The sequence below is a fragment of the Portunus trituberculatus genome, chromosome 44, assembly GCF_017591435.1.
Source record: "Portunus trituberculatus isolate SZX2019 chromosome 44, ASM1759143v1, whole genome shotgun sequence".
In the NCBI taxonomy this organism is placed as follows: domain Eukaryota; kingdom Metazoa; phylum Arthropoda; class Malacostraca; order Decapoda; family Portunidae; genus Portunus; species Portunus trituberculatus.
In genome coordinates, this window is record NC_059298.1 from 15,093,088 (window position 1) to 15,119,058 (window position 25,971).

General features: G+C 39.6%; 2 protein-coding genes across 3 annotated transcripts in view; one reads left to right on the forward strand and one right to left on the reverse strand.

The window, feature by feature from the left end:
- Positions 1–315: 315 nt before the first annotated feature.
- Positions 316–15,557, forward strand: LOC123519042 (uncharacterized oxidoreductase MexAM1_META1p0182-like). Its single transcript, XM_045280183.1, has 8 exons — positions 316–467; positions 1,967–2,116; positions 10,566–10,728; positions 11,572–11,665; positions 12,357–12,426; positions 12,675–12,711; positions 13,078–13,141; positions 15,161–15,557. The coding sequence occupies exons 1-8, from the start codon at positions 419–421 to the stop codon at positions 15,317–15,319; spliced, it is 786 nt and encodes a 261-aa protein (XP_045136118.1). The 5' UTR covers positions 316–418; the 3' UTR covers positions 15,320–15,557.
- Positions 15,558–21,026: 5,469 nt separating this feature from the next.
- Positions 21,027–25,971, reverse strand: part of LOC123519043 (BCL2/adenovirus E1B 19 kDa protein-interacting protein 3-like) — a 58,179-nt gene continuing 53,234 nt past the window's right edge. Inside the window, exons 3-6 of one of the 2 annotated variants that reach the window (XM_045280185.1) lie at positions 25,835–25,931; positions 25,057–25,136; positions 24,005–24,157; positions 21,027–23,246 (exon numbers count right to left, since the gene is read on the reverse strand). In XM_045280185.1, the coding sequence (XP_045136120.1) occupies positions 23,189–23,246; positions 24,005–24,157; positions 25,057–25,136; positions 25,835–25,931 (388 nt within the window). In that variant the 3' untranslated portion in view covers positions 21,027–23,188. Of the gene's footprint in view, positions 23,247–24,004; positions 24,158–25,056; positions 25,140–25,834; positions 25,932–25,971 lie in introns of both variants that reach the window. The other variant, XM_045280184.1, reaches the window with a different exon arrangement.

Here is a 25,971-nt window from a genome sequence, read left to right on the forward strand (position 1 = left end):
CTACCCATGCAACCCCCTGTGGAACCTGTGCAACTTATGCAACTTGTGCAACTATACATGCAACCTGTGAAACCTGTGCAACCTATGCAAAAGACCTTGGTCTTGGGAGGGAGAGTGGTGGGTGGATGGGGAATAGTACGTGGGAGTGTCTCATGAAAAGTCTTTGCCTCTACCAGGGCTTAACAGTACTATTGAAATACAAAAAATAATAATTTTACTCTTTTGCGTTTTCAACATTCAGGCTTATACCAGGTATGAGCTTTCTTAAGAGAACCACATTACCTCTCTCTCTCTCTCTCTCTCTCTCTCTCTCTCTCTGGCATTAATAAAAAAAAAAAATAATAATAATAATTCTGGCCCGTTACAAAGCTGCTCAGATCATCGACTCGACTCATCCTTACCATTCGCTATAGTCAACATGCAGGCGGCAGGTGGCAAGCTAGCCGGCAAGGTGGCTATTATTACGGGTAAGACAATTGAATTTAGCATGCTGTTGGGGTGTGTATGTGCAGGTGTGAGGTTAGGGTGCATGTATGAGGCAGTGGGTGCAGGTGTCATTGCCCACATACTCAATGCTGACATGGAACTGGGCAGCTTGCGAATTGATACATCTTCCCATGGCGCCTTGTGTTCGTCAGCCCGATAAACTCACCTTAATGTAACCAGATGACGTGCCTGCTACCACCACCTTAGGGGCATTACAGGTCCATGGCATCACAAACTGCAAAGTCCCTAAATCTTCAACAATAACAAGAACCTTCAGTCTATTCAGTTCAACTAAATTTATAGAATTACACCATTTACTCCGTCTCCCCTCCCCCCAAAGCTTAGGAACTTGTGGGAATGTATTATTTCTCTTTTTGTGTGTGTGTTGATGGGAGAGGTGAACTGGCGAAATTTGATAATGAATACAGCCTTTAGTTTTACTGGAGAAAGCCGTCAGTTTCACTTAATGAAAAAGGAGTGCTCACTGAAAGGTAGATATTTTCTACAACACTCTTCTTCTATGGACTTTCCCTTGCAAATTACTCATTTATTACTAATGCTATTAAATAAATTTTGCACAGAACATGTAAATTCTTGCAATAACTTAAGTGTTAGCTTAGGTGAGGCTTAGTTTGGGATTGAATTTAGTTAAATTGAAACAATGCTTTTATATGCGTAGAACATTAAATTTAGAAAAAAATTCCCTAAATCTAGGAAATTTTTTCCGATGATCAGGAGTGCATGTTTCATGTTCTAGGCATCAAACTACAACCATTGAAGCATTCCTTATTACTTAATGTCAGAATGATGCCTTTCTCCATATTTATCCAGCCTGTTTTTATTAAGGAAGGTTGCTGGCAAAGACAACAAAAATTACAATAAAAAAAAAGACCTGACAATTTATAGTTTTCAAATTATGACTGTCTAACTTATGCCTACCTCTCATCCCCAATGATCTTGGGGGACCTGTGGTACATCAGGGATTTAGGTTGAAAAATATTGAATTAAGTAATGTGTATTACAGAAGAGGTTGGAAATCAACAAAATCACATAAATGATCTTTGAAAATACATAAATTACGCCTTTAATAGCTGTGGTGGTGTTATTGGTGAGTACTAACCAAACCCAACAGTATTAGGTACTTCATTCCGATGGGGTTGCACCGCCTCTTGACTGCACTCCTGAAGGTTTACTAACTAAACCCAATGTTATGGAAAAAAAAAAATTAAATAGATAAATAAATTCCTGAAAGTGTCCAACTTAACCAATATCCAGCTTATTTGGGTCTAACTTAACAACAAGCTCTAACAAATTGTAAATTTGCTAAACTTGAGTCACACAAAAGTAAGTGATCAATCCTATTACATTGTTAATCTTTGGAACATTTAGCTAAATAGAAATATAGATAGTAAGTATTACTTTAGCTAAGAAGCAACAGGTTTCTATCATTATTAGTATTTTTTATCAATAATACTTACAGGGGCCTCCTCAGGGATTGGTGCTGCAACTGCCAAACTTTTTTCCAAACTTGGGGCAACTTTGGCAATTACAGGAAGGAATATTGAAAACTTGAATGCAGTTGGGGCTGAGTGTGCAACAGGTGATGATAAGAAGCCACTGATTATACAAGGTAATTAAGCGTAAGTAGCATTATTGTAACCTTGACTTAAGTGATACCGTATCAGCTCCCTGTACTTCGACGCTCACTCACACACACACACACACACACACACACACACACACACACACACACACACACACACACACACACACACACGGCCCGGTAGCTCAGTGGTTAGAGCGCTGGCTTCACAAGCCAGAGGACCGGGGTTCGATTCCCCGGCCGGGTGGAGATATTTGGGTGTGTCTCCTTACGTGTAGCCCTGTTCACCTAGCAGTGAATAGGTGCAGGATGTAAATCTAGGAGTTGTGACCTTGTTGTCCCGGTGTGTGGTGTGTGCCTGGTCTCAGGCCTATCCGAAAATCGGAAATAATGAACTCTGAGGTCGTTCCGTAGGGTAACGTCTGGCTGTCTCGTCAGAGACTGCAGCAGATCAAACAGTGAATCACACACACACACACACACACACACACACACACACACACACACACACACACACACACACACACACACACACACACACACACACACACACCTGGTGGTTAGTGATCCCTGCTCACAATTGAGAGGGTCTGGGTGTGAATACTGGGTAAGCTCAGAGGTTTGAGTGGACAAAAGTGTGTGTGGAAATTAAAGGATAGATTTAATAGATAAAGATATGGAAACAGCACTATAAGCCCCGTCCCCCAAAAAAGAAAATAAATAAATAAAAAATAAATAAATAAATAAAATAAAAAAGTAAATAAAATCATCAAAATATGTAAGTAGGTGAAATGAAATAAATAATAAATAAATAAAAATAAATAAATTAGATATTGGATATTCCAACCAAGTAAATGCACACACACACACACACACACACACACACACACACACACACACACACACACACACACACACACACACACACACACTCACTCATACACAAACACACATTTACACACACACACACACACACACACACGGGACATCGTCGATGGCGGAGGTGGTCGCTGAGCTCCAGAGCAATCATCTCTAATTCTACAGTTACCATTGCCTAAGAGTAACCAAGGTGGGAAAAGAGCTGGTAATGTTTGTCCCGTCTCCATATAGTCATGTTAACTGTTGATTAGCAAAATAATGTCCAGGAAGGTAAATATAAACTGTAGCCTGCGTTTGAGCCATCAGCTGGTTTGTTTACATCTGCGCAACATGGCGGCCGTGAACTCGAAAGATGAATCAGACTTCACAGGATTTCAAGGAATAATGGAGAAGAGCGCTTATGTGAAGAAAATTCTGGAGTTGGAAGGTAAAATTGAAAAACTGTTTGAAAAGTATGGGGCCTGGAAACGAGTTATGACAATGTAAAGAAAGACTGTGCCGATATGAAGAAGGAAAATGAAGCACTGAAAGAGGAAGTTAAGCTAATTAAAGTGAATTGCGAAAAATGTGGAGAATCTCTAGGAAAAGTGATGGAGAAGCAGGCTGAATGGAAAAAAGTCAGGAAGTGGAAAGAAAGGAGGTAAATTACAAAGTTGCAAGTCTGGAAAAGGAAATCAAAGAGTCTGGGAGAAAACTTTGGGCCTTGCTGAAATTATAGATCAACAGATCATAGAAGAAGATTGCTGAGAAAGTGGTGAAGGTTATTAAGTCAAATGAGACATTGGTGAGGAAACTGTAGACAAAAAGAGATGTGTGGTGATATTTGGTGTGGAGGAGGATAAGACACCGAGTAAAATGGAGAGAGAAAAACATAAAAAGGTGATAAATAATATCATTAATGTGGTGCAGGAGGAGGAAAAGACCTAGTACAAGAAATAGAGGACTTCCATAGAATTGGAAAGTTCACAAGAGAAGGTATGAGGCCAATAAGAATCAAACTTAAGTCACAAAAGGATGTAGATGAATTGGTGGAGAAGTCATGGAGGCTAGCCCAGCAGGAAACAACAAGGAAGATTTGGTTGAGAAGAGATCTCGGTGAAAAGGAAGAGAAATGTTAAATGAGTTGAGAAAGGAGGCTTTGAAAAAAATGAAGAGAGGACAGAAGAGGAGAAGAAAGAGTTTTCTGGAGAATCTTGGATCTCTTCTGGCATTAATAAAAAAAAAAAAAATAATAATAATAATTCTGGCCCGTTACAAAGCTGCTCAGATCATCGACTCGACTCATCCTTACCATTCGCTATAGTCAACATGCAGGCGGCAGTAGGAGTGCACTAGATACCCCCAGCCAGACACGGGCCAACAGCAGAGGTACCCAGGAGGCCAATAGTAAGAGAGGGAAGGAGGACCAGGGCAGTGTTGGGAGTAGAGGCAGGAGTGGCAGAGGTAAGGGCCATAGTGAGTCGGCATGGATGGGCATAGGTCGGCAATCCTGGCGACATATCCAGGATGGCAAGCGGCTATGGCTGAAGACAGGGAGCAAAGTTAGGAGGATGTGGCTGTTTGGAGATAGCCTGATGAGAGGAGTAGAGAAAGAGATATACTCCTGTCGAAAGGTGGGTATAGAGTGATGGACAAAAGCAGACCAGGGGCCAATATTCGGGTCATCCGTGAGGCGGTGATGAGCTCCCTTCACCAGATGGAGCCAGGATGGCGTAATAGGATAGAATCCAGAGAGAAGGGAAGGGGCAGGTGTTTGTATGAGAGAGGAGGACAGAAGCGTGAAAGAGAGCAGGTTACCGAGAGAAAGGGAACCTGCGGGAGGAGAGTGGGTAAATGTAAAAGGAAGAGGAGGTACCCACAGGGCGTCAGGATGCATGAGGATTGGGTGTGTGAATGTGAGAGGATGGGGCACTGGCAAGTTTGAGGATTTATGCAAGGAGCTGAATGAATGGAGCTTGGATGTGGTAGGTATCACGGAGACTCACCTGCGGGACGTGGTGCATATGGAAGGAAATGAGTTTGTCATGATAGGGAAAGGGCGTAGAAAACAGGATAAGTTAGGAGGAGGCGTAGCCTTGCTCCACAAAAAGGTGAGGAACCTGAGAGTGGAAGAGCTGGACATAGGAGACAGTGCTGAGAGTGAGGACGTGCTAGCTGTTCGAGTGGAGTGCAGGAGTGAAAGTGGCAGAGCTGAGAGGATAGTCGTAGTGGTAGTGTATATGACAGTGGAAGGCGACAGAGCAGTCAGGAGAATGGCAGAAAATATAGTGTTTTGAAAAAGATTGCAAGAGAGTATGCTGGAGAGAGAGTGATTGTTATGGGAGACATGAATGCCCACATAGGTATGTTAGGTGAACAAATGAACAGGAACGGTGAGATGCTGGATGAGCTTGTGAATGAGGTGAGTTTGGAGAATCTCAATGAGACCCTGGCTGAAGGACGAGTGACTTGGTGTGGGAGGAACCAGGAGTCTGCGATTGACTACATGCTAGTGAATGGGAGAATGCGTGAAGTTGTTGACCGCATGTGGATTGATGAAGATGGGATGATTGACATAGTCTCAGACCATAACATGCTGGTGTTAGAGTGCAAGTTGAATGGAAGAGATGGAACAAATGCCAAGGCCAAGAGGAAAAAGTGGAGATTGAGAGATGTAGGATGGGAGAATTTCCAGGTGGACTTGAGTGAGAGGAGCTGGGAGGATGAAAGTCTAAGCGACGTGGATGAACTGAATGATAGATTTGTAGAAAATGTGAGAAATGCAGCAGTAAGCCAGATAGGGTATGCAAGAACAAGTGCCAGAAAGCATGCATGTAGGCCGTGGTGGAATAATGAGATCAGGGATGCTAGGAAGGAAAGGAAGAGACTGAATAGAGTGTGCAGACAGTTAAGAAAGAGGAGACATGAGAGTGAGGAAGCTGAAAGGGAGTACCTGAATGCATGGGCAGCGTATGTGAGTCAGCAGCGAATGACGAAGCGAAAGATAATGAATGCTAAAGTTACAAGTGAGAGAAGTGTGATTCAGTCCCTTAGAGAGAAAGGTATGGAAGGTGGGCGAGAATGGTATAGATTCCTGAGGGGTGAGGGGATGCCTAACAGTGAGAATGTGGAGAGCCTGAAGGTGAATGGGGCAGTGGTGACTGATAAGGAAGAAATGAGAAGGGCAATAAAAGAGTTTTGGGAAGAGATTGGAGGTGTAAGTGAGGTCTTTGATGTGGATGAAGGACATGTGTCACTGGAGAGAAAGGATGCAGATGAGTTGAATGAAAGGATCAGCAGGGAGGAGGTGGAGAAATGTGTGAAGAAGCAGAAGAATGGGAAGGCAGCAGGGCCGGATGAGATACCGTATGAAATGTACAAAATGGAGGAGAAGTAGTGATTGATAGGATGACTGAGTTGTTCAACCAGGTGTGGGAGGAGGAGAGAGTGCCGAGAATGTGGAATGAATGCAGGGTGACCTTGTTGCATAAGGGAGGATATAAGAGTAAGAATGAGTTGAGGAACTACAGGCCGATTGCGTTAGTTAACACAGTAGGCAAAGTGTTCAGTGCGGTGTTGAATGAGAGATTGTGCAAATGGATTGAGAGAGTTGGAGTGTTAGGCGAAGAGCAAAATGGATTCCGAGTGGACAGGAGAGCAGAAGACAATCTGTTTGTAGTGAATGAATTGATTGAGAGAAAGAAAAGGGATGGTAGCAAACTATACTTAGGTTTCCTAGACATAGAGAAAGCATATGATAGGGTAAACAGAGAAATGCTAGGTAGGGTGTTAGAAAAATTGGGTTAAGTGCAAAGATAGTTAACATAGTGAGAAGTATGTATGTGGATACAAGAGCTAAGTATAAACTAGGGATATAGAGACAGACTGGGTGAAGAGTGAAAGAGGAGTTAGGCAGGGTTGCATATTATCACCAACCCTCTTTAGCTTATATACAGAAGAATTGGCTGCTAGAATGAGGAGAATGAATGCAGGTGTAAATGTGGGAAATGATAAGATAGGTGTGCTCTTGTATGCAGATGATGTTGTAGTCATGAGTGAGTCGGCAGAAGAGCTACAGAGTATGCTTGATGTAGTAGATGGGTATGGAAGAGATTTTGGAGTGAGATTTAGTAGTGAAAAGAGTAAGGTAATGGTTGTGCATAGGTCAGAGGATGAGAGGAACCATGTGTGGAGATTAGGAGTGAATGAGGTGCAGCAGACAGATGAATATAAGTATCTGGGGATGTGGATGAGTCCGGATGGCTGTGTAAAGATTAAGAATGAGAAGATAAGTATGGCAAATCAGTGGGTAGGTCGTCTAGGAAGTGCAGCAAGGATGAGGGCGAGTAAATATGACGTGCTGCGAGAAGTTTGGAAGAGCGTGGCTGTTCCGAGCATCATGTATGGTATGGATGTGATTGCTTGGAATGAGAGTGAACTAGATAAGTTAGAAATAGGGCAGAATAGAGTTGCAAGAATGGCACTTAATGCACCTAGATATGCAGCAGTAGAGGCCCTTAGGGGTGATATGGGTTGGAGCACTTTTAGAGAGAGATATGTGAAAGCGACCCTAAAGTATAAGGCTAGGTTAGAACGAATGAATGATGCAAGGATAGTGAGAAAAGTGTTTCTGTGGAATGTCAGGAGTAGCAAGTGGGGGAAGAGGTGTGTCAGGCTGGTAGCAAAGAGTGGGTTAGTAAGTAGTTGGGTTTTTCAACAGGTAGAAGGAAGACATTTAGAGAGAGACTGGAGTATGATTGTTAGAAATGGAGAAGGTAGAGAATGGGATGTAAGGAAGTGGAAGAGTGAGATTGACAGAGTAGTGAAAGGTGTGGGACTGGATGACTGGAGAAATAGGATGGAGCAAAAGAGTACCTTGGTATGGTATAGAGAGAAAGAGGCCCCAATGTATGAAAAGTGGTATGACGGAAGCCTGGGTGGTGATCTTCTCTTCCGAGCTAGGGCACAGTGCATGGATGTGAATGCAAGGAATTATAGATGGTCAGAGTCCTGCAGCAAAGTGTGCCAGATGTGTGACTTGGGAGAGGATGAGACAGTGGAACATGTGGTGGTGGAGTGTGTGAAGTATGCCAGAGACAGGCATGAGATGATGCAAGTGGTGCTGAGGGAGCTGGGGCATGACAGAGTGGAGATGACAGGAAGGGAATGGATGGTGTTGCTGCTGGGACTGTGTGGGAGACGAATGAAAGGATGATTGAGGCTGTGAAAGAGTTCCTGGAGAGAATGTGGCGTGCCAGATGCAGGAACTAGTGGTGTGAAAGATGGTGATTGCCCTCTTTGTTGTCTGGTGTTCTTTTGTTCCCTACAGGAGCTGCCGATACAAAGGCCTGACCCAGAAGAAATTCTGCGTCACCTGTACCATCAAGATCAAGATCAAGATCGTAGCCCTGTTCACCTAGCAGTGAATAGGTACGGGATGTAAATCTAGGAGTTGTGACCTTGTTGTCCCGGTGTGTGGTGTGTGCCTGGTCTCAGGCCTATCCAAGATCGGAAATAATGAGCTCTGAGCTCGCTCCGTAGGGTAACGTCTGGCTGTCTCGTCAGAGACTGCAGCAGATCAAACAGTGAAACACACAAATACACACACCAGTGACACACAAACAAAGACGCTACAGCAAGTGAAAGTGGCTGCCCACAGATGGCGAAAAACACAAACTCCCACTCTAGCGCTGTGTTAATTAAGTAGAATAAGTTATTATGTTTAAAACTTTCATTCATGTATATTTATGTTTTACATTTAAGGCTTTTCAAATAGCAACACAATAAAATGTTTTGCTTTAAGCCCTTGTATATTAGTTTAAATAAGAAAAAAAAAAAAAAAAAGGACAAGAGGTCATGTAAAGATCAGGATGAGGCAGTGTGTGAAGGATATTGGAAAATACAGTTTTCCATATAGAATGGTGGAGAAGTGGAATGCATTGAATAATGAAGTTGTTACAGCACATAATTTGCATAACTTTAAGGAAAAATTTGATAAATGGAGACATGGAGAAAGGACACTATGAGCCCTGCTCGAACCCTGTACAACACAACCAGGTAAATCCACACACACAAAAACACACACACACACACACACACACACACACACACACACACACACACACACACACACACACACACACACACACCGCCCAGTAGCTCAGTGGTTAGAGCGCTGGCTTCACAAGCCAGATGACCGGGGTTCGATTCCCCGGCCGGGTGGAGATATTTGGGTGTGTCTCCTTTCACGTGTAGCCCCTGTTCACCTAGCAGTGAGTAGGTACGGGATGTAAATCGAGGAGTTGTGACCTTGTTGTCCCGGTGTGTGGTGTGTGCCTGGTCTCAGGCCTATCCCAAGATCAGAAATAATGAGCTCTGAGCTCGTTCCGTAGGGTAACGTCTGGCTGTCTCATCAGAGACTGCAGCAGATCAAACAGTGAATTACACACACACACACACACACACACACACACACACACACACACACACACACACACACACACACACACACACACACACACACACACACGGCCAGGTGGCTCAGTGGTTAGAGCGCTGACTTCACAAGCCAGATGACTGGGGTTCGATTCCCCAGCCGGGTGGAGATATTTGGGCGTGTCTCCTTTCACGTGTAGCCCCTGTTCACCTAGCAGTGAGTAGGTACGGGATGTAAATCAAGGAGTTGTGACCTTGTTGTCCCGGTGTGTGGTGTGTGCCTGGTCTCAGGCCTATCCGAAGATCGGAAACAATGAGCTCTGAGCTCGTTCTGTAGGGTAACGTCTGGCTGTCTCGTCAGAGGCTGCAGCAGATCAAACAGTGAATTACACACTAACTTTATCATCAGGAAAACACATCAACAGCATAGTTGGGGAAACATGAGTTACTAAGAAAAATTAAATGGGCATTTACCTACATAGATGAAGAGATGATGAAAAAAATGATAGAGTACATGATTCAACCTAAACTAGAATATGCTGCAGTTATATGATCACCACATAATAAGAAAGATATAAGGAAGATAGAAAGGATTCAAAGAGCTGCAACCAAAATGGCTCCAAGTTTGAGAGACCTAACGTATGAAGGCAGATTGAAGATGTTAAAACTTCCAACATTGCAATAGAGGAGAGAAAGAGGAGATCTTATTGCTATATACAGGGCATGGAAGGGGATGGACACAATTGACAAAGAAGACCTATTGGTGTGGGACTCAAGAAATACAAGGGGACACAGCATGAAATTGAAAAGGCTGCATGTAGAAGAGACATTAATAAATTTAGTTTTCCATACAAAAGCATATAAATATGGAACATGTTGGATGAAACAGTAGTTCAAGCAAGAAATATTCATGACTTTAAGGCTAGACTGAATGACTATAGGTATGGAGAGATGACAGCATGAGCATAGCTCTTTTCCTGTAAAACACAACTAGGCAAATACACACACACACACACACACACACACACACACACACACACACACACACACACACACACACACACACCTTCAAGCTTCAAAGTGGTAGATAAGATTTTTCATAGATGTGGAGTGATTTTTAAACTAGTGTTCAACTAAGTTTTCTTGTGATGAGTGTGATCCCTATGGCATTAATTTTTTGCAGCTGATTTAACAAATGAAGTAGACACAAAGCGAATTGTGGAGGAAACCATTGAGAAGTATGGCAAGCTGGACATCCTTGTGAATAATGCTGGCATCCTGGAGACAGGAAGCATTCAGAACACTTCATTGGATCAGTATGACCGGCTGATGAACACTAATGTAAGGCAAGTATTGCCATCAGACTGCTGCCTCTACCATGTCACATGATGCCACAACTAACATTGAAGACTTAATAGATAGCATTAAGTTTCATTTACAGCAGAACAGCAACCCATACCACACAGAAACATTTTAATTTTTTCAGTCCTGTTTTTTTTACCATGCTTCATGCTCTCCATTCTTTCTATCTTACGTATCCTATTGTGAGATAAGGGAGTAAAGTTGGGGAGAGGGCAGGACTGCTTTTTAATGGGCTGGAACAAATAAGCATTTTTCAGTGTTTTTAATGCTGGGAGTTTTGCAATCCTTGTGTTTAGTGCTATACCTAAGAAACCAAGCAAGTACAAAACTTGAGAGGGAGGGTGTAAATTTAATACAGAAATTGAAGGATGTGTTGGTTAGCTATGATTGAAATGACTAGAATGATATGGAAATATAGAAGAGATAGGGTGTCCAGTGAAGATGTGGATTAAAGATGGTGGCTTGTACTGACAGTGAAGATATTGAGATGATGTCAAAGAGAGAAAATGGTGAGGCATTTGAGGAGAATAATTGTATTGCTAGAATCACATGGAGGAATAGTGTGTACAGTGAAGAGGTGAAAACTTAGTAAGCATAGTTGTGAGAGGAAGCACTGGCTGAGGATGTGGCCCTGGGCATCAATGAGGTTAAGGCAATGGGTATGGATGAATGGAGGCAGGCCATTGACCCTCTTCCTTCATAAGAAACTGGGAAATCATGATGTGAAACAGAAAGATGGTAATGATATGAAGCTTGTGTATGTCTCTCCATTTGTCCATAATACATAATTTTCAGTTTACTGGATATTCTTTCTTTGATGTTTTCAGATCAATATATCATCTGACAATGTTGGCAACTCCTCATCTCATTGAGTCACAAGGAAACATTGTCAACATTTCCAGTGTTAATGGCCTGCGTTCAGTGAGTACCATATTGTAGGCATTCTGAGTTTTCTCTGCTAGTTTTTCTTACAGCTCCAGCTGCTACCTTTGTACAGGGCCCATATCCATCCGTGTTTGGAGTATGCTTCATATGTATGAAGAACTGAGCTGGGCATGACTTTAATTTTTTTCAGGTGTGACTTTTTAGACAGGGTGGAATCAAAAGCTTTTGTCTCAACTCCTCTCTTATAACTGTCTGTCTTCAGTATCTTTCTCATCACTGCAATGTTGCATCTCTTGCTATATTCTACCTCTTTTTTCATGCCAATTGCTTCTCTGATCTTGCTAACTGCATACATTCCTCCCTTCCACAGTATTGCTGTACAAGACTATTGTCTCCCTTACTCCTCTTCTGTACAGCAAGAGTTATTAGTGTTCTCTATCATTCATTTTGTTATTCTGGTAAACTGTGGAACTCCATGCCTGTTTCTGTATTTTCACCTTCATATGAGCTGAATTTTTTCAAGAGGAATGTTTCAAGACACTTATAACATTACTTTTGACTAATTCTGTCAACCATGTTTGTTGATTAATTTATCTGGATATCTCAATATATATGCAAATAGTTATTTCCTCAAGGTATTAGCTCTCTTGGGTATTTGTATCACATCATCTTTCATTCTTTGGTAAAGTGATGTAATGCTAGTTACTGAATGCCTTTTGTTTCACAGTTTCCTGGTCTCATTGCATACAACATTTCAAAAGCTGCAGTTGATCAGATGACACGTTGCATTGCTTTAGGTAAGAAAGAATTATATTGTAGAAGTTATGATTTATAACTGTCCATGGATTCACTCACTGTTGGTCTTATTATGAGTGCATTACTAGACTAATTTACAATTCAGTATAATGATGATAAGTAGCAGTTTATTTGTGGCCTAATTTTTCTATAGAACAATTACAATTTTAGGAACTGTGCTTTTTTTTTTTTAGGATGTTAGATTTTTTTTAAGGCAAGATATATGATTTTCACCTCATATTTCTTTCAGAGCTTGCAGAGAAGAAGGTCCGTGTGAACTGTGTCAAGTGAGTGGCCTTGTGTTTCACTTTCATAGTTAGATTATCATTGTTAGTACTTAACTTGTTTATGTGCTATGGTCTGCATCATTATTATACAGGAAAAAGATTATATTTGTACTGTAAGATTTCTTCACATATTAAAGTACATACAGTGGAAATTTATGTTGCATTTCTGGTATTTTGAAGTCTGTGTTCAGAGAGAAATAAAAGTTATAAAAATCCAATATTTCTTTAATTTCATCAGTTAAAGTGAATATGCTTATTGATGAGGTATAGGAAATTGCATACTAGTTATGAATTATAGGAGCATGGTATTCATTATGCTGATACTCAGAAATAATTTCCTGGTACTGATTATCAAAATAATTTCAGCCCCGGTGTGGTGATAACTGAACTACAGAAACGTGGAGGCCTTGGACCCGAAGCTTATGCTGCTGTAAGTACCTAATGACTTTATTGAGTGCTTGTGATGTGGATTGTGGGAAATACCATAATTGATGAGTAACTATAATAGGAAATTAAAGTTATCGTTGGGGGGATGTTCGCTATGGACCAAGTTGTCAGTTATTTCTGGTTGTTTTAATGTAAGGGGTCAGCCAACACTCCCACAATTCTCTGGAGAAACATATTTAAAAAATCTCTTGCCACATCTTGATGCACTGTACATATATGCTTTAAAACATTAATCCTAATACATCCTTTTGTACTATACATACCGTCTGTGCGAAAAGTTACTGTGCCAATAGTTTTTCATTACACATTTCATGTCAGATCCCCCAAAACATACAAATTCTAACTCTACCCAATACCTAGTACTTTATTGCATTTCCTTTTTTCTTGAGCACCTCTCTGAGATGTTTTGGCACACTATCAGCTAAATTTTGAAGTGTTTCAGGCATGAAGTCCGCCCAACAATTGTGAAGCTCTTTTTCCAGCTTGGAGAGTGTGGTGTCATGCCCTCGTAATTTGGCGTTAATTACAGCCCATAAATTCTCTATTGGAGAAATATCTGGTGAATTGCCAGGCCAATCTTTTATTGTGTTGATTTCACAATTATCTAGCCATTCTTTGACAATTTTAGCAGTATGAGCTGGTGCCCCATCCTGTTGGAAAATCTCACCTTTGGTTTTCTCAAATGATGACTCAAGATTATCCATTAAGAGTTCCAAATACATTTCTTTAGTGATAGTAGTGTTTTTTTTTTTAAATAAAACAAGATCATCAAGACCATGGAAGTAAAACATTCCCAGACCTTTAAACTCTGAGGGTGTTTGGTGGTTTTTTGAGTGTTGCGGGAATCATCAGAATCAGAGCCTGGGTGCCTTTACACTCTGTTATATATGTTGTACCACTCACACAGAAAGTGCTCTCATCAGACCACAGTACTTTACGCCACTTATCTAAGGTCCAATCTTGATATTTCTTTGCAAATTGGATCCTTTTCTTTCTCTGTGAGTCATTTATAAGTGGCTTTTTCTTTGCCTGGTAACTGCGGTACCCAAGATCATGCTGCAAAGTATCATGGATAGTACAGAGAGACACCAGCTAATAAGTCAGGATTCCCTTCCTTAATTTGTCATCCTGTAAGGCTGGGATTGACCTCCAGCTGCCTCCTGAGAAGTGTTCTTGTCCTCTCAGGTACCCTACATGGCCTACCAAGTGGCTTTTGTGGGAGTGGTAAATTCTTGCGCCCCACCAGCTTTGGATTTTTGAATGAGCTGCACAGTACGGAGTTTTAGGCCTTTATGAATGCAGATTTCTTTGTTGCTAATACCTGCTTTATGGAGATCATTGATAGCCTGAATAGTTTTCTCATTAGTGTGCTTTCCACCCATGTCTATTAAGCTGTAATGCATAAGAAAAGAAGTTCATTATTAGTGCAGAAAGCAGGAAAATGCAAACAAGGCAGTACCAAACATCTACTCCCTATGACAGTTGAGTGGCCTGAGCAGCCTCTCTCAGCAGCATTAGGGTGGAGAGGGTGTACCTTGCTGTCAGACATACGATATCTCTCTAACCCCTCTTGGCTTTGTTAGAACAAAAGAAAGACAGTCAACTTGTAAAGTCACTGCACCGCTACCTAGATGCGGTGACTTTTCATGCAGACTGTATATCTATGCTTCAAAACATTCATTCTAAATGTTCATGCTAACAATGTTGGGGAGATAATGAATCTACTAAGGAATATAAGAATTGCATTTGTATACCTGGATGAAGAAATGAGGAAACTTCAGTTATTGTAACAATGATTTGCTCAAAATTAAGTATGATTTATCACTAACACAGAATTCAAATCCAGAACTCCTAGGGAGTGAGTCAAGCATGCTTAGTCTTTTGTGATCATGCTTGTCTTAAGATTGTGATGATTCAAATGATTTGGTAGGACTGATTTTATGAGTTCCTTAATATACAGTTTATTTAAGGATGCAGAATGATTAAAAATTTGTTCTTCCAGTTCCTAGAACATAGCAAAACAACACATGCTCTTGGACGTCCTGGTCAGCCTGATGAGGTGGCAGCAACTATAGCCTTCCTGGCCTCTGATGATGCCTCCTTCATCACAGGTGCCACAGTGCCTGTGGATGGTGGCCGCCATGCCATGTGCCCACGATAGTGATGTGTTGTTTGAAACAACACATGTTGATGAGAATAATTTTTATATTTCAGTATGTCTGATAAATTGATTTATCAAAGTACATGAAAATGCATGTATTTTGTTGCATTTGTTCATCAGTTTGAGAATTGTGATTGAACTTCTAATTAGGATACATATGTATGTACATACAACTCCATAATTATTCTTCTGTAGAAGATTGAACAGTGTATTTTCAATAAACTTGTTAACAGATTAACTCTGAAATATATTCCAACTGTATAGAAGGTTTATTCTTAAAGCTGATAACATATTGAAATAATCAACATACTATTACAACAACCAACAACACTGCTACCTTCCTCCTCCCTTTTTTCATCTACAGATTCACCAACACTACTCATTCCTTCTGGATCACATGCTCAAAGACTACAACCATCACTGCTGCTCCTATCACTTGTTCATTCTCATGCACATATTCCAGTTACACCAACATTTCCAGTGTTGCACCCACCACTAGCACAGCTAGAGTCAAGCCCAGGCCAAAGCACTGTGGCATTGATACTCTCCACACCTCCACTATCATCTGTAGCATTAGTGTACTGTTCAACTGCAGGGTTGTCAGGTTCATCTCAGAAGAACATGGTCTCGCAAGAGACCAGTGAGAGGAATGAGACTGGAAGTATTTCTGGTTTACAGAAAGGTAAGCCATGTGTCTGCCTTTAACTTATCAAAATGTGTAATTAGGGAAGAATCTAATCTGTAGTGTAGTGAATTATAAGAATGGAATCCAAAAGTAGTAGTATGTATTTATGTACTGTACACTTGTTATCTCTTACTTTTTGGCACAGGCTGTGTAATGAGTATATATATAAATTTTGCACAGTCACAACTGAAAGAAACATTTCCCACACATAGTTGGACTGCAGGATCCAGTGTTTCAAGCAGCAGACCATGCTAACATTCTAGGAACACCTGAAGGTAGATTTGTGCTAATTCTCTACACCAGTGGAAACCACTTGATGGACCTGTGTTACTTTTGTAGGGTGTGATGCAGGACAGGTTAGAATTTAAGATAGCTTCATGCCATCTTCTGAATGAAAGAATCAACAGGGAGGAGATAGAGAAATGTGTGAAAAGGCAAAAGAATGGAAAGGATTTGCTGGAACACACCTAAGACAATGGGTCAACTAGTAATAACCAAAATACAGAAACTGAACCTTGATCATTTTACTATGGCTAGATATATATTCATGCTATACTGTTGTTGTTGTTATTGTTGTATTCTATCTAATATCAGTCAGTATAACATAAGGAGAAAGGAAAAAAATGAGAAAATATAACAAGAATAATTCTACTTTTCCATAACTAGCTGTGTCAGTTAAAATTTTGATTTGTTATATTTGGTCACAACGATGAATATCGTTTTGCTCGTGAATGTGAAAAGACTTTTCTTTCTTTTTATGTGAGGAAATTTGAGTTTGGGTAACAAAAAAAGAAAGTCCCCTAGAAAGTGCCAGTCTCCTAAGAATGTAATCAAAGTGGTTATCAAAATTTGATAATAGCTCAGTGTAGTCAAGAGTTATCTAGAATTTAAAGGTGAAAGTAGTCAAAAGGGTTATCCAGAATTTATGAATGAGTGTCTAATGACAATAGTAATAAAAATTTCTTTGGTGAGTGAATATTATCAAAGTGGTTGTCCAAAGTTTAAAGATCAGTGTCTTGAAACCATTTATAATAATGGAAGCTGCTTGCCTTCCAGCAGTCCAAGGAATACCTAGAGTATTCCTGGAAGAACCTGGAGGTGCTGCTGAAGATCTCAGATGTGGGTGTGGCCAAAGGGGATGGGCAGCATGACTATTCTGTTTACTTGGATGCCAGTGGGTAAAGCTTCCTCTACTTGAACCTGGCCCATTGTAAGGGGTGATGAGGCCTACCTGAAGGTGGGAGGGCATTGCTCTGAGCCTGTGATTGCCATATTTTTCTGTGACACTTACATTTGTGATTCATATTTATGTCATATCTTTGCTACCTCTTGTTTAGAATTCTGCAGAGTAAGGGTCTTTTGTAAGTAAAGAACATATTTAAATAATCAGACAAAAATATTTGAAATAATTTTTTCTGATTTTTTGATATAGGATCTATATAAAAACTGAAAATTTGTAAACTAAAAGACTTTCCTCTTAGACTTAAGTTAACAGACAATCCAAAATAGTATTTGGAGAAGAATATTGACATGAAAGTAATGTATCAGTTGAAAAGATGTTTTTTTAGAATAATTTAATTTCATTTTAAAGTGAAAAAAAAATGATCTGCTGCATTCCTAGGAACTCTTAAATAGTTTATACAGTTATAAAGTATTTTAGAGTCCATAGGAATGCAGCATAGATAATAAACATTTTTCTCTTTAAAATAAATGTTGCCATTTTTAAATGCCCTGCTGGAGCTTTAATTATGGCTTACTCAGTGTTGTTGCTCGATATGTGGATTTGGAGCGAGGCTTGACTCGTCAAAATTGCAAACTTGTGGCTCATTATTTGCCCTTATTTATCTAGTCCCATATAATAGCAGGCATTACTGGGTCAGTTGCAGCTGGTAACCTCCCCCTATCCCAGCAAAGTAGTATTTTGTGGAGGGTAGGCAACAGAGGACAGTCCATGTTTGCCTGTGTGCCCCATGACTCCCTTCTTTTTTTCCTTGTGCTGAGCGGAAGGGGAAGATGAAGTAGAGGCATGTGTGGGATACCTACATCACAATGTAATATAAGAATAAACAAGAAATGAAGAAAACATTGTTATATGATAGTTAGCCAGTATGCCAGTGTTGTCATAAACTCAGGTATTGACCCATAAACAGGGATTAGGAGGGTCAAAAGCAAACAATTTTAATGACCCAGGCCAAGGGTATCATGTAAACATCCTGGGACAGGACAACAGTTATGTGTTGTTGATGTCCTTTACATGTTGTTAGTACTGCACTTGTGAGATTTTACACGATTGGTGGACAGTACCTTTGATGGGTGTGTTGTTTGTTGTAGGTCAAGACACACCACCCTGAGGTGTCTAAAGGAAAGTTTGGAGAGGAATGGTGGCAGAAAGACGCAAGAGAGGAATCAGAGAGGAAGAGTGTTTCTGAGCGGTCCTGAGCCTGTACGGAGGCAACAGTGGTGGAGACGAGTTGGGCGTACATTATATAAAAGTACTGTAAGTGGAATTTATAAGTTACAATGCAATCTTTGAGATAAATTAGAATGAAAGAGAAATAATGATAGGAGTTTTAGATACATTAGAATGGAGGAGGGATAATGATAGGAGTTTTAGGTATTTTTTAACCCCTTCAGTACCATGACGTGTTTCCATATTCATTCTGGTTACTATTTGGTGATTTTATACACCTTCAGAAATTCAGGTGGGGGATTAAAATAGTGAAGACTGTGGCCATTAAGCTTCCAACCTCCATAGACCCTTCCTAGTGTCAATAAAACTGTTTAATCACACCCAAAACTTATAGTAAAAATGCTTCCCAGTTCTGAAAGGGTTAATATGAGGATATAAATTATGTGTGTGTACTTTGGGTCAATAAGACGTTGATATGTCCATTACGTATTATGAGTAGAGAAATCATGTACGTCTCTGTACATATTTTCCATAAGGGACTCACTAATGAGAGAGTTACGTGAGTGGAATTGTGGTGTGGATATATCAAGAATTGTCATTATATATTCAGTGGTATGTTAGGTTGTTTATATTTGTGAATGAAGTAAGGTCTGTAAATGGTAACATATTCAGTGGTGTGTCATGCTGGTTTGTATTTGTGTATGAATGAAAGTAATTCTTGTATATGGTTATCAAGAGAAAGTTGGGATTATTGCTTATGAGACTCCTTGATGAGGAAGTTACGATGAGTAAAGTATGTTGTGTGGATATGTAAAAAGTATAACTATATTCAGTGCTGTGTTACATTGTCTGTATTCATGTACTAAGTAAAAGTAATTCTCATAAAGCTATGGGTAATTGGATTGAAAGGAGGAAATTGTAATGACTGTCAGTGGAAAAGATAATGAAAAGAAATGGTGCTTGTATATTTGCTGGTGACATATTGAACATCTTATGTACAGATATTATTTTTATTAAGTAAATGTAGAAAATCTCCCTAGTTTACAGCCAGTAGCCAGAGAAATTGTGCAACATCGTGCAACAATTCAGAGCATGACACGTGATGGTCCAGCAGTGGGAGACAGGAGTGTATGGTGGGAACACACCAAAGTATTCTGCCTCATATTCCTCCCCCATTTGCTGATAAAATACATAATCAGGATCAGCATCACTATCATCAACAATAATATCACTGGTTTGATAAATATCTTCCCCCAAAGATAATTTCAGGGGAAGTTAGAGCACGGAGATGCTTGCCTGTCATTGTGACTCGGATCCAGAAACAAGTGAGGGGCTCTGGTAAGTGACAGGAAGCTGTGGCAAGTTGGGAAGGTATTGTCAATAGAAGTCTGTACCTGATGACCATGGTAATACAACAAAGAGGGAAAGAAAATAGAAATTAGTAAGATGAGATCCTCACTCCTTTTAACATTGTGTGATATGAAAAACTCGTATAAGGTAATAGGGCAATGGGTTGACTACTCTCAAGGCTCATGTAACAGAGAAGTGACAATGTACAGGTCAATCCACTAAACACTTTTAACATTTCATACACACACACACACACACACACACACACAACATTCACATTGGGATAAAGTTATATAAATCTATTCGCTGATGATGCAAAGTTGCTAAGAGTTATTAAAACCAGAGAGGACTGTCTGCTGTTGCAGGAAGATTTAAACAAGATCTATGAATGGAGCAAGAAGTGGAAATAGGAGTTTAATGCCAAGAAATGCCACATAATGGAACTAGGAAAGAGTAAGAGAAGACCAGCATGGAACTATTTGATGGGGGAGGATCAAATAATGAAGACTAAAGAGGAAAAAGATCTTGGAGTGATCAGACAAGAAAATCTGAGCCCTGATAAACACATAAGCAAGATATTTGAACTATCATATAAGATGTTGACTAATATAAGAGTGGCATATCATTACATGGATAAAGATATGAAAAAAAATCATCACAAGCATGATACACCCAAGGCTGGAATATGCAGCAGTGGTATGGTCTCCAAGCTCTAAAAAGGATATAAGAAAATTGGAAAGAATACAGAAGATTGCTACTAAGATGGTGCTGGAATTAAAGGACCTCACATATGAAGAACGACTGAAGGAAATGGAACTGCTAACCTTACAAGATAGAAGAGAACAGGGGACCTAATAACAATGTATAAGATAGTAAATGATATCGAAAAAATAGACAAAGAAGATCTGGTGCTGTTGATGGAAGAAGATGGAAGAACAAGAGGACATCAAAAGATCAGGATAAGGCAGTGTGTGAAGGATATTGGAAAATAGTTTTCCATACAGAATGGTGGAAAAATGGAATGCATAGTGTGCATAACTTTAAAGGAAAACTATATAAATGGAGATATGGAGACAGGACACTATGAGCCTCGCTCAAATCCTGTACAATACAACTAGGTAAATACACACACACACACACACACACACACACACACACACACACACACACACACACACACACACAGCAGCAGCAGCAGCACCTGTTTCAGAAGTCACTCAAGAGGTAGATCAATTGAAATGGGAAAAATAGAAAAAAATCACTTGGTATTTTTTGTATGTATTTTGAAGTTTTCTGACGGCAATACAAAACTAGAAAGCTGGTTGCTGTCTTGTCCAACTCTGCCTTTGAATTGTTGATTTTTGGGACAGGCACTGAGTACATTCCAATTTTTTTATAAATAAAAAAAAATAATAAAAAAAAAAAAAAAATAAAAAATAAAAAAAAAAAAATAAAGTGCCATGAGAGCAGACCAAGCAGTGTTAGAGAAGACAGGAGGCCCCAATAATATATTTATATATATAACTCACTCATACAGACAGACATGAGATAATACATGTGGCCAACTTCCAGTGTAAATATGCAAAGACTTTTTTTTTTTTACTTTTAGAATAGTTTATATCACAGAGAATAAAAAAGAAAGCACTTTAAAAAATGACAGCACGAGCCAGAAGGATCTGGATCTAACCAGGGCTTCAGAAAGACAATCAGTTACAGTAATAAAAATTTGTTCCATTTAATACAAATTCCTAAACCCTTATATCCTATCCACAGTGACACTACTAGGTGTCTCCATGTAAACAGATTCAGCTGGCTACTCCACGGTCAAGGCAACAGAGGCCAGAGGCTTCTGCTGCTGCAGATAGCCTCACAGCTATCTGTTCCTGACAGTCCACTACCTTACCTAACATTTTAGATTCCTCTTACATACAGAAAGTTGAGGGGTTTATTAAGAAAGCTAGTATAGCTTCCTGGTAAGAAATGTGATAAATGTAACATAAAATATTGTCTCAAGGTTTCCCCATCTATGTGACAAGTCACAAAGCGATGAGTGGCTTGCAGGGCCAACCACCACATGGGCTCTTTCATTAAACACTTAGCCATGCTCTGAGTGTGTGTGTGTGTGTGTGTGTGTGTGTGTGTGTGTGTGTGTGTGTGTGTGTGTGTTTGCGCATGCATGGACTTGTGTGCATGACTGTAGAGGAGCAATTGCTGGCTTGATACAGGCTTACCTTTCCTTTGTCTACAACTACATTCCAAGAAAGATATAATGCAACAAACATATGCATAACTTTGCTCCCCAACTCAGGAGCATGGTATGAGATGATCAATCATTTACTGACCTTCATCCACATTAGGAACATTAGTGGTTCTTGTTCCTCAACCTCCAAAAATCAATACATATTAAGAAAAAAGGTCATTGAGGTGTTTCAAACGTAATATATGAAAGACATCTGAGATGTGTCCTGGAGACTTGATCAAACTGTATTTCATCATGAACATCATCCACCAAGATCAGTCACTATGATACCTGTAGCAACGAAGTACGTAAAACCAAACTATTGCTAGACATTTTAAAACAAAGGAAGGCTATCCATTGAACAAACTAAAACTGGTTTTAGTGGATGAAGGAATGGCAACAGTAACAAAAGTCTGCTGAACACATTACTCAACACATTTTTTTCAAGTGAGATATTCATCAGAATAAGTGCAGAAAATTAAGCACACTTTCTCAATTCCATCTCCTGACTAGATAACTACCCCATCTTCCCAAACAATAAATTTTGTTAACATTTGATTTTGTATGTTTGCCTTCCAGCATAATGCAAGAAAATAATGAGTACAATTTTGGTGCTGGGGAAGTTGACCCTGAAAGACTGTCAGACAGTGAAGGGGGGAGAGAGAGAAAGGTGGAAATCTGCTCTACTAAAAGATGAGCTCATCTTATAACCTTTAGACAGGTTAAACTCAGTTTTTCTATTGTTTTCCAATTACCAAACAGCTCATCATGTTCTATTAAGAGTTAAGGGAAGAAATATTACGTACCCGCATCACATTATGTGACCATAATGAGAAGGTCTGAAGTCACTGTGATGCACATCCTGGATTATCTTTCATTCTCTATCTAACACAGAACTTCTATTCCTAAGAGAAAATTCATTTCATGAGAAAAGGTCAAGTGTAAAATTTGAATAGCCAATAGATCATTCAGACCACAGAAAGTCTGAAAGGGAAATGTATAAAATCCATTATTTTTATAAGTAACATAAAGATATATATATGACCTTGTAAATCTCAGGTAACACTATGAACCTCTTGTGTTGAAGAGAGAGGCTAAACAATGTAGCTAATCACAAGCAAGGGCTACTAGTGATCCATATTCAAGACCCAGAGGGATGAGCTGATGGGAGGTCACTGGAAACAATCAGTTGAGGGGTAAGGTAATGATTCCTTCACTACCTGACCGCTTCACCAACCAGATTCTGCAAAGAGATGATACATCTATGTATCATACAGTCTTCCTGATTTATTTTCCTAAAGCTTAAATAAAAATCTAAGAATAGTCAATTAAAAAAAGAAAATTAACAACAACTTCTCAATGATAAATAAACGTTAAAAGTTACAGGATGTTTTGACATCACACATTATTGAACAATTAAGATTCATCTGAACTGAGTCCATGAATTGAAGATGACAACAAATTTTACTTTGTAGTTCTTTTACATACTCAGCTGCAGTATAACATAATAATTATTAGTCATGCACTCAGTGTAATATTTTAAAGCAAGTACTTCATTCAATGTGTCAGATGATAAAAATGGGCAAAATAATGGAAGAGGGAATTTCCTCTTCCTACTAGCTTTATTTCCACAGCATGGCACCCACTTTAATTTCATATAGATACACAGCATGAATTTAAAGTGGCTCAACACATCAGATGACAGTAATAAGAAAACTTACATTTGTTTACTAGCATTTGGATTACATAAATTCACATATGATTAATAAGTTAATAATCTATGCATTAATTAAATATAAAAAGCATTGCAGTAGAATGAAAATATCTATGACATATACCATTTCCATACATTTAAAAACATCATTGTAATACAGTTTAATGAAGTTGGTTCAGAGGAAATTTGCAGGCTACATTACTTTTCACCTTATTAAATGTCTACCTCCACATCCCTGCATGGAGCAAAAATAAAGCAAAAGAAATTATCAGAGGGTATCAACCTACCCAATTCCAGTGCCAATGAGGAGGGAGAGCACATTGGTGATGAGGAGAGTATAGAGGACATCCCGGGAGAACAGGGAGGAGTTGCCCACCATGACGCGGCGGATGCTTGCCCCGCGGCTCACTCCCTTGCGAGGATGACTGAACCGCCATTCCCTGTGGGGTGTTAACAGATGCATAGTGACGACTATGAAAGAAGTACCTGAACTAAACTTAACATATTGTTTAAGTGATCACAAATTTTCATGAAGGAAATCTTAATTTAGTTATTTTATGTTCAGATTATTTGGTAATCTGGCAAAAGCTGATGTCAGTTGTCTACTATGCTATATTCTATGGAAATTATAATCATCATATAGAATAACTGAAACCAATTGAATACCATTATAATCATACATAGTACACAAACACAACTTGGATGTCTATCTGAAATACTATAAGAGGTCCATCTCTCTCCTCTCTCTGGCCATCTGCTAGTTTGTCTCACTATAATTACACAACCATCAGGTAAGTTTTGGGAATAAAACCACTATTCAACATTCGACATGGAATAGTTGAGAAGCTGTACTAAAATATTAAAGAAAAAAGTCACAGTTGTTTCCTTCCAAAGGAATTGATTCATCCTTGCTGTATAAAAGTGATGAGAGTTTCATTATGTTTGATATCTGTTCTACTTGAGACTTCCTATTAAGGATGACCATGGAAGGAGTGCTTCTGGATGCCTACAGCAAAATACTCACCGCAAACAGGAAAGAGAACACAACACTAATGTTCCCACAAAGAAGTCAACTTACTCAATGATAAAGCTTATGTAGCTTCATGAATTTTGCAGTATTTAATGAGAGAGAGAGAGAGAGAGAGAGAGAGAGAGAGAGAGAGAGAGAGAGAGAGAGAGAGAGAGAGAGAAGGTAGTGTAATTTCTATCACTACACTCTTTTCATCAATGCTCTCTGGGTGTTATTACAACCTGTCCTAATTTCCTTCACTACACACCCTCTGTTCACCACAACCCTACACATGGTGAGTTGGAACAAACAACACATGGCTGGACTCACTTGGGAGGAGTCTGGTCAGGTCGACTATCCCAGATCCAGTCTGTCTCTGTGTTCTTCTCTACCCGTATGAAGTCTCCCTCCTGCTGGGGAAAAGAGGAACAGGTAAGCTTCCGAAAGGGAGATAAAAAATGACTTCATCCATAAATGTCTACTAAATATCATTTACTTTCATTGTTATATTTTTCATTTCTTTTATATTTTTGTTTTGTAAACCCCAAATTAACCATAATATTTTCCTGGTAAAACATCATGATGAAAATAAACAAAGACAACTCATTCAAATGGACTGCAGTGAAACTGAAAATTTGGATAATTACAGTCAATGAATGCCAATTTTGCAGTGCAGTGCCACAAACTACTTAGAAACTGAATTTCTACTTAAGGCCTCTCAGCAAGCATAAAAAATAGGGTAGGGCAAAATTACTTATTGGTATATGAAGTGCATCTCTTCTCACTCACCCATAGCAATAATGATCAGTGTTGGTATTAACTGTGTCTTTGGAAAAGTTAATACAGCATATAAACACCTCCACCCCCAAAAAAAAAAATATATAAATAAATAAATAAATAAATAAATAAATAATAAATATGCAGGCAGCCCAGGAGTTGAGGACTGCTGGTGGGGCAAATGCTGCACATACAGCACATGAACACCCAAAAGAAATAGTCAATCCCAAGATGAACACTGACTGATGCAAATAAAGCACATGAAAACACAAAAGAAGGAAATAATCAGCAAGTCCAGGAGTCGGGTGTGGTGGTGGGGCCACTGACGCACCTTGTTGTAGTAGTTGATGTACACCCCCCTAAGCATAGCTGCCTCCTCAGGGAAGGTGGCCATCTCGGTGTTGGGGCTATTTGGTGGTGACTTTGGCCTGGTGGGGAAGGCTGATGTTACTTCTCCACACACAAGTA